The 8,818-nt window shown below is 41.7% G+C and overlaps 1 protein-coding gene across 1 annotated transcript in view; it reads right to left on the bottom strand.

The window, feature by feature from the left end:
- LOC101856751 (receptor-type guanylate cyclase Gyc76C) overlaps window positions 1-8,818 on the bottom strand; it is a gene marked incomplete in the record, with an annotated part of 235,481 nt that overhangs the window by 50,761 nt on the left and 175,902 nt on the right. The window contains 3 exon segments of the mRNA XM_035971646.1: window positions 882-1,045; window positions 2,001-2,147; window positions 6,341-6,498. Coding sequence (XP_035827539.1) covers window positions 882-1,045; window positions 2,001-2,147; window positions 6,341-6,498 — 469 coding nt within the window.

The raw sequence follows: 8,818 nt of genomic DNA on the forward strand, positions 1-8,818 counted from the left end.
AAGGGAGAAACATGATCATGTTTTAACCAGCAATTGTGGTATAGCAGTTAGGCACTTTGCTATCGCATGCAGGGGACCTGTTCTCGTGTGGGGAGAATGTTTATCGAATATCTCAGCTTTTCTACTGGGATGTTTACCCCTTTCAGCCCTAGATGGCCCTGACAGGCAGGGTTGGACGCCCGCCTCCTAATTCATCTAAATTGTGTCGATGGGGTCGTAGACACCTACATAAATGTGTTTAAATAAGGCAGTAACACGAATACGCGGCCGTAACTTGGAGACATTGAATAATTCCTTATTAAAGTAAAATTGTTCTTGCATCCGTTCCGGGCATTGGGGATTGCCATGTTAGTGAGACAACTTCCTGGGGCTTCGCATATTGTGGTATTGTGGCCAGTTCCTTTCCACGCCGCCTTTACTTCCCCAACTCGAAGTCAGGTACTCATTAGTGCTGGGTGGGCAGGAGGGTCGAAAAAAGTCCGTGCTCGAACCGAGGCTCGAAGACAAGCGCACTAACCACTTCGTCACCGCACCCTCCAATTATTTCTTATTAGGCTGGGTAAAAAGCCTCCCGTTAAAAATAAATTCAAACCGTATCATACGCACAAATTATCAAAATTACAAAATGAACGGGAAGAGAAATGGAGAAAGTAAACATGTTGTGGTATTGTTAGTCACTGGTTACAATATATGCAAGAAAGTTGGGCCTATAGGTCACACCTAGAAGTACAAGACTTACACACGGAAGAGAACAACTACGCAATTTATAACGAAAACAACTGTTTAAAAATGTGATACTGCATCGGCTTGGGCAATACAATCCAATACGCTTCTGTTTCAGAAAAAAATATATCTCAGATGCGATTCATAACACCACTTACAACTTTTTTCCAGTCTGCAGGTGTGGTGAAGTTGAGAGGGGGTTTCTGGTTATACTCTCTCACGTTGTTGTGGAACTCTTCAATGTCAAGGTGAGGACTTGGTTTGACCACTAACAGCGAGCGGGCTCCTCGTATATTGGGCAGGTCATTGGAGTCGAACGTCCCTGTGGGGAGATAAGGTTGGGTGAAAGGGGAGATAATTGTTTCTTTTTTCTGTTTTCTACTGAATGAGGAAACTACCCGGGGAATTGGAAGTAAGAAGGAAAACGGGATGTCTTGGACGGTAAGAGGCAAAGGGATGAAGGGGTTTACGGGAAAATGTTGATTTGAATGGAGGAGAAGCAGGTGGTTTTCATTAAAGTGAAAAGAGATAGAAGGTTGAAAATGATAACAGTCCCGTCTGAATTTCACTGTATCCATGTACTGGAGTTTACAGAGAAAAGAAAGAGGATATGTTGTGGTATTGTTGAAGGCTGGTAACTGTTTTGAATATTGGTGTGTTTGTTTGCTTTCGGTATATGAGTTTGTTTGCGCTTTTTTGTCTTTTTATACCGTTATGCTTTTTCAGAGATGGGGTTGGATAGGAGGCTAACAAAACTGAGAAATGATGGTAAAGCATGACATTTACTTGTGTTTCGGACACTTCTGGGAGTATGTGTTTGTGCGCTCATTTTTGTGTGCTTATTTGTGAATGTGTGTGTGAGTATGTGTGTGTGTGTGTGTTTGTGTGTGTGTGTGTGTGTGTGTGTGTGTTTGTGTGTGTGTGAGCGTGTTGGCTGTCTGTGTGTGCATGTTCACGTGTTTGGAAGTGGACTACATTATGTAAGGTGTATAATATGTGTATCTGAATCTGTGTATATATAAGTTTGCGTATATGGCGTGTGTGTGTGTGTGTGTGTGTGTGTGTGTGTGTGTGTGTATGTGCGCGCGCGTTTGTGCGCGCGCGTTTGTGTTTGCTTGTGTGTGTGTGTGTTTGTGTGTGCGCGCGCGCGTTTGTGTTTGCTTGTGTGTGTGTGTTTGTGTGTTTGTCAATGTATTTGTGTCTGTGTGTTTGTGTGTGTGTATGTGTGTGTATGCGTTCGCATTTGTGAATCCACGGAAGAGCAAACAAGTTCTTACTTTTGAAATACTTGAAGGGCTCGTGTGCAATGTGCTCCAAGAACTCTACGTAGATGACCACGTACTGACCAGTGTCCAGAAGTCCTCTGTCGTTCAGGTTGATCATCATGTCCACCATAGCGTTCAGATAACCTAAGAACACGTACACTGTGCAGGAGGAAAGGCAGGGGTGGGGGTGGGGAAGAATGGAAATGACTTGAATTGCAACTTTGAAAAAAAAAGGGATTTAATACTTGTATATCATTGTATAGGTTTAACGCCCAGTTCAACACTGTATGTTTATCTGAGAGGAGTGACCTCCAAACTTAATGTCCAACTCCGATAAAGCCGAGTCAAATGGGAAATTCGTGTAAATCGCCCTTCCCAAAGATACAACAAGGGACCGAGCTGAGCTTTGAGCTCCCCAACCCATAATCTCAATATTACAAGTCCGGTAGCCTAATCACTCGACGACCGAAGCCCCTAGGGGAGAGGGCTAGGGGTTAAGTAAGAATGAAAATGGTTTATACCATCATTGTATAATATTCAGAAATGGCAGTAAAGTATTGTACGTGGGTTTAAGTCTCTTTCCAAATAACAGCCGTTCTAAGAGACGGGACCACTGAATTTTACATTCATCTTCGATAGAAATGAGCCAAATAGGCGGACAGCCTTGAAAACTTCCCGAATAACCCAAGGTCTAGAATGCCCCATCGGGGATTCAAACTACGGCCGTCCGCACCATGGCTCAGCATGATACTAGCTAAGTTAACAAGCGCTACATACTTTCGAAAAAGGTTCGATTACAGTGAGTTGTCTACAGACAGAATGCGATTTTTCAGTTAACAGGATCGTATGTGTAATGCTCTTTTTTTAAAAAGAACAATAGCAAAAAAAGCTTCATCAGATTGACTTGTTTGCCTTTTACTACGCCAACTTGCCTGTTTGAGAAGCCCCGTCAATGGAACTCATTTTCAGTATTCCCTTTAGGCATTATTAATAGTACGCTAATTTTAATCAATACTTGTTTGATTCGTTGGGTTCCCATGGTCGAGTTACGGCATGGCATCAGCCCAGCCAGTGAATGCACACATTAGACCACATTCGGGTCGAATAAACAGAATAATCTTAAACAGAATTTTACTTCTACAAAATTAAAAAGTATACCTCGGCTTTAGTATCATCTGCCATCCGTCGTTTTCGCTTTACCAACGTTATGTCAAATAATATGAATATGCATGTTTTAAAAGTACGCTATTTTGAAAACGTTCGAGTCGCATTCATACCTTCCCAGTGTTGGACATAAAGATTGCGCGCAACGTGAGCAAGAACATACATAAACCAAAGCATTCTGTGGAAATCAAAAAGAATTCTAAAAAATTAAATAAGATAAAAATGAATAGAACGACTCCCGCTGATATTTAAAGTCTGCCCAGAAACGGGATGCACATTCACCCCCACTACGGCCGTCGCTTTTCACTTCGATTTTGTCGCGTTTACAAAACAAATTGCAGACAAGTGTTCTCTTCTTCTCACCAAGGGCTCTGGTAGAGACAGTTTAGTATAACTGGGGTGCCACTGTAGGACTCAAAAGATGAAAGGAAAGTAGGGCACATGGTAAAGAACGTTCGCACGTGTTGTAATCGAAAAGCACACTGTGACGTAATAAGCAGGCGGAGACAAGGGTACGGAAAAAGACACTCGTGTGTACGACACCAACGCCAGTCATTCATTAAGATAAGCCCAGCTTCAGATAAATCAATAGCCATCTCTCGGAGGCCGTCACTCAAACTAATCTAATCGTCACGAAATTTGCTCCCCAGAAGTGGGGTGCTGACATTTTTGTTTGTCTTGGAAAACCTGACGATTTCAAAATAGAAGTTGTTAAGCAGTTCCGGATCTGGAATATTTGCTTTCTTAATTGAGTTCACGTCATCAATATTTTCAAATGCCTTTTTGGTATGTCTTGTCATGGAGCATAATTTTACCAAATCAGCTATGCTTTTGGAAATGGAAAGCGAGGCAGCTGATGTGGCGTCGTCAGTTTAAAGGAGAAAACCCTTGACTAACAATAAAGGTCGGAGATTCAATTTTGACAAGAGTCTAAAATGTTTTCCTTCATCTCGTACATTCCATTTGTGCAAAGTGACCTGTCTTGGAACAAGACAAGAGTTCCATTTAGAAAATGAAATGATCTAACAGTCTGTGTCCAGAGCACTTAAAAGTGTTAACAGCAAGCGAAGCAAAAACAAAAATAATATGAAGAAACACAAATATGTCTTGGCGTTAAAGGGACCGGGCTTGTTCCGAAACAAAGTGCCAGTGATTTTTAAGCACTTCTTTCAATATGGTTCGTTAATCCACACTAGAATGTTTGCTCGTTTAATTGCTTTTGATGTCAGCAACATTTCTGCAAAGCCGTAGAGAGTTTACTCTCTAGACGAAATCATCATAGCAATTTTCGCGAAAAACACACGACCGCAAAACTTGACAAAGCCAACCAATCGTGCAAACAGAACATTGGAAGGTATGGTATGGAATTGATTTAACACCTCTTTTAAAGTTATAAGCTGATTAATTTATAAGGCGGGAGCTCCGAATCAAACGCAACGGCTATATAAGAGGAGAGCCTTAAAAACTTTCTAAACTACCCCAGTTCAACAACTAGCCGATTGAGGGTTCGAACCAACAGTGAACAGTTATACGACTGGCGCCAGTGAACGGCTTAGAATTAAGCAAACACTGAACAGCAAACAACAGGAACTGGGTTTTGGGAGTCTAATATTTGTTCCGAGAAAACTGACATTGATTGCAAGACGCATTTCCTTACCTCTGCTGCTCAACTGTGGCCAATATCATTGTGTTTATGTCACCCCTACTGCACGTCGAGATATCTTGTTTCACAAAAGCATAACGCTTTTAAACTGTAATAAAGTAAGCTAAAGAGATGAACAACAAACAACTGGTTAACAGGGACAGTTTGTTTGCAGTGATTGTCATATTATGGAATAAAACTCTTCCGCATTATCTTTGGCAAGTTTGAATATCAAGAAAGTTTGTATTAGCGTGACGTCACACCTCTCATTTCCTCCACACTCTCCATACAAACAATTTCATCTGTAAAGGGGTAAAGTAGCAGCATAGTCCACTAAATTTTCATACTCAACGCCACAACACGAAATGGGTAGGGGTGGGAATAATCGAACATTAACGGGCGTTACGAACTTAACCTTAGAAAGGTTGAAAAGCCCAGCATTTTCCCTTTATAATTGTGTTGTTATTATTTTCGTGTTTGCTGATGCTGTTGTTGATGTTGTTGTGGATGTCGTTGTGGTTGTTTAAAACCGTGCTGGTGGGATAGTTGTAAAGTGTATTGCTCTCTATCCAGGTTATCCATACGTGGAAAACACTCATCCCCCCCTCCCTCCCCCCCCCCCCCCCCCATTGCCCCTTTAGGAGAGAAATAGCTCACTAACCAGTTCTATTAAGAGAAATACTATAGTAAAATCCACACTCCGCTTTGAACCGTGAGCTTGCAAGTGACAGGCCAAGTTTGTACCCTCTTTCCAAGCAGCAGAGAGCCAACATAATAATCTACTGTGCTCATCAAAATCTAAATATAACTGTTACTGCTGTGCATACGCCTCACCTGCGAGTGACAGGAGGACACCACTGGAAGATCCAACATCATTTCTTTCCCAACGTTGTTTTTCTCTATCAAACTTGCTATTTCCCTGCAACTTAGTGATAGCTATTGTACCCATATGCTTCTTTTTAACAGAAGTTAACAAACAAACAAACAAACAAACATCTGGTCCGCAGGTGGTTAAAAGACCGCACTGGTAGGTCCTGCATATTCTTTTCTTCCCCTCTGTCTCTGTACGTCAGCCGTACAAAATTACCCTGTGCAAAGTGACCCAGTCGATTTACTTCTCTTTCCACAAACAAATCAACCTCTGGTCTTAAAGTAGTTAAAGGGTGCCACTGGCTAGTCCTATATATTTTGTTTCTCCCTTTATTGTTTCTGACTGAATGTCTAACATTCTCCACAGCACAAAATGCTATTGTGTCGATTTACAGTCTAGTGAAAATCGTCCATTCACTGTCGAGGGGAAAAGTGGTTGTCTTAGACTGGTTGACGTCTTTGATAGAGTCATTACAGTTAGAACGCACGTAGGTTGGGGGGGGGGGGGGCTGATAGAAAGTGAAATGGTCAAGGTAATTATCTTGGACAAGTAGCATTTTCAGCTGGTTAGTCTACTTCATTTTACCCCAAACAAATCATAAAACTTGTGGGTGCGTGATAACACTAAGACTTAGGTCTACATTTTTTAAAAATGGAAACAAACAAACAAACAAACCTCTAGTCTCGATGTAAGTCTCTTGTACAATGTTCGGGAATGGGTTGCCAGCCACCAGCGTGAGATGAGGCTCTGGGTAGTCCATGACGTGATTGATCGTCATGTTGTATTCCTCCGCGAGCTCTTGGAGTCGGACAGCCACAGACTCGTACGTCTTACTGGGGACGAGAACAACAATAAAATGCTTGTTGAAAAGATGGAGAGACTTTACTCCCTCATTGACACAATTCAGGTCACTAAGGGTGGGGCCTGCTGAGACCCTATTTGCCAAGGCCACCCTGGGCTGGTTGGGATACATCAGGGTTCGTCAGGGCGTTATACTGATGACCAGTGCATTCGAAGAGGAGAATATTTCTCAAGAAAATTAGAAACTTTGAAGGTTCAGGTGGCTTGTGGTTTCTGCTATGACCAATGAGGCCAATCTGCAGAGAAATATTTGCTACATTTTGAGCATTTAAGAGCTCCACTTGTGGAGGTGCTCATCTTGCGGGCTTCTCTCTTAATTTTAGCATTTTTAATCCGCGAAACTTCATACGTTTAATACTACACATCATCTAAGCAAATACTGCACTTTTATTTCTAAACTAAATTTAGGGTAAACTTTAGAGTTATGCCATAAAACGACATTGATTCGAAACAGAACGCTCCTCTCCTTAGTCCACCATTATACCCACTGAGCTCATGGAGCACGCATACTGGTTTGTCTCCTTATTCGACAATAAAACTGCTAAATAATTAAGAGGTCAGACCTCCTATTTAAATCCCATCATTATTAATTTAACGCCATATTCAAAATAAATTTTATTCATAAAGCGGAGCAGACATACAAAAGCTCAATTCAATTTCAATTTTCGAAACCCATGCTCTATTGGGGGTGTTTCAGAAATGTGGATTCAACGTTAATTATTGTTGTTACTTACTGAATTCAATTCAAAGAACCCCCGCCCCCCAACACACACACCTAATAAAACATTTAAAGAAAATCACAACTGGAAAAGTAATCGAAAGGGAAAGCGTGAGGAAGTTGAATCTGAGACGGGTGGTATACAAAGATTTAAAGAGGTAGTTGGCGGTCGGCACTGCTTAATCCTACTTATTTCCTATCCCTCGGCGGTTTCTGTCAAACTACATATCATTGATTTTTCCCTACACTACAATATGATGGTGGATATTTTTCCGATGGAATTCTCTTCACTTAAATTTTAAAAATATGATAAACTGTGATTTTCTTCGACGTGTCCTTTCAAGCTTGTTATCATCTCTATCTGGTTCAATCAGAAACCGGCCTATGTCGTTTCGACTTGCAGTATCCAACGCCATGACTCAATTCAGCTCGTGTACTCAAGCATTGAGCGACTTGGTAACGAAAGTAGACAAGTAATGTGATAGGGAAAAAAGTCCCCAGCACAGCACCGGCGAGAACGTTTCACGCTGACCGAAAATCAGCCCTCCTCACGCGACCGAGGTAGTAGGAGGTCCTTTGCGGGTTAACATGCAAATACTCTGAGACAGACCAGCACGAGTGCTAGAGACTAGGGTAATAAGAAAAGAGAGAGGGGGTAACAGTCGTTGGTGCTAGCTTTTCCATCAAGTACAAGATTACTTTTTTGTTTTAAAACATCCCCGGCAAAAATCTCTATGAAACTGAACACCGCACCGACAAACAACCGTCACCGCCTCCCCAGTCCACTTTACTGAGAAAGACCTAAATAAAATACTACTCGAAAACAATCAAAACCAGAGTCTCTAAGAAGATACCAGAGTCATATAAAAGAACACATAAGCAGAAACCCTGTTCCCACAAAGAAACAGAAAAACAGGAGCATAAAAAAGAAGAAACGCGAACAAAAAAGACAATAACCTATTAATAAAAGTTCTGTTGGTCATAATTCACTATAACATAATAAAGCTATTTTCGATCCTTCTAGTCACACGCACTCCATTTGAAATTGCCCAGGTTACTTGAAATATTACGTTCCCCACCCCCTCTCCCTGGCCTTCCTTTTTCACAGTCTATCTGCCTAAAATTCGACCATTGTCTTTGGACAGCTATCAACACCCCTTCCCTCCCTTTTCCTTTTCCTACTAGATTACACTTACATGTCATGACAGACGTGTAACTAATAGACTGATAGAGACACACAAATAGGAAGAGCGGTGGAGAGTGACAAAGAGAGAGAGAGAGAGAGAGAGAGAGGAGAGAGAGAGAGAGAGAGAGGAGAGAGAGAGAGAGAGAGAGAGAGAGAGAGAGAGAGAGAAAGAGAAAGAGACGAGAGAATAAAGAACAAAAAAACACCCTCTCACACACATACTAACACTTTCAATAGCACACATACCCACACAAGACACAACACACACACACACACACACACACACACACACACACACACACACACACACACACGCATACAGAGAGAGACACAGAGAGAGAGAGAGCGAGAGAGAGAGAGAGAGAGAGAGAGAGAGAGAGAGAGAGAA

Source organism: Aplysia californica, unplaced genomic scaffold, assembly GCF_000002075.1.
Source record: "Aplysia californica isolate F4 #8 unplaced genomic scaffold, AplCal3.0 scaffold00475, whole genome shotgun sequence".
In the NCBI taxonomy this organism is placed as follows: domain Eukaryota; kingdom Metazoa; phylum Mollusca; class Gastropoda; order Aplysiida; family Aplysiidae; genus Aplysia; species Aplysia californica.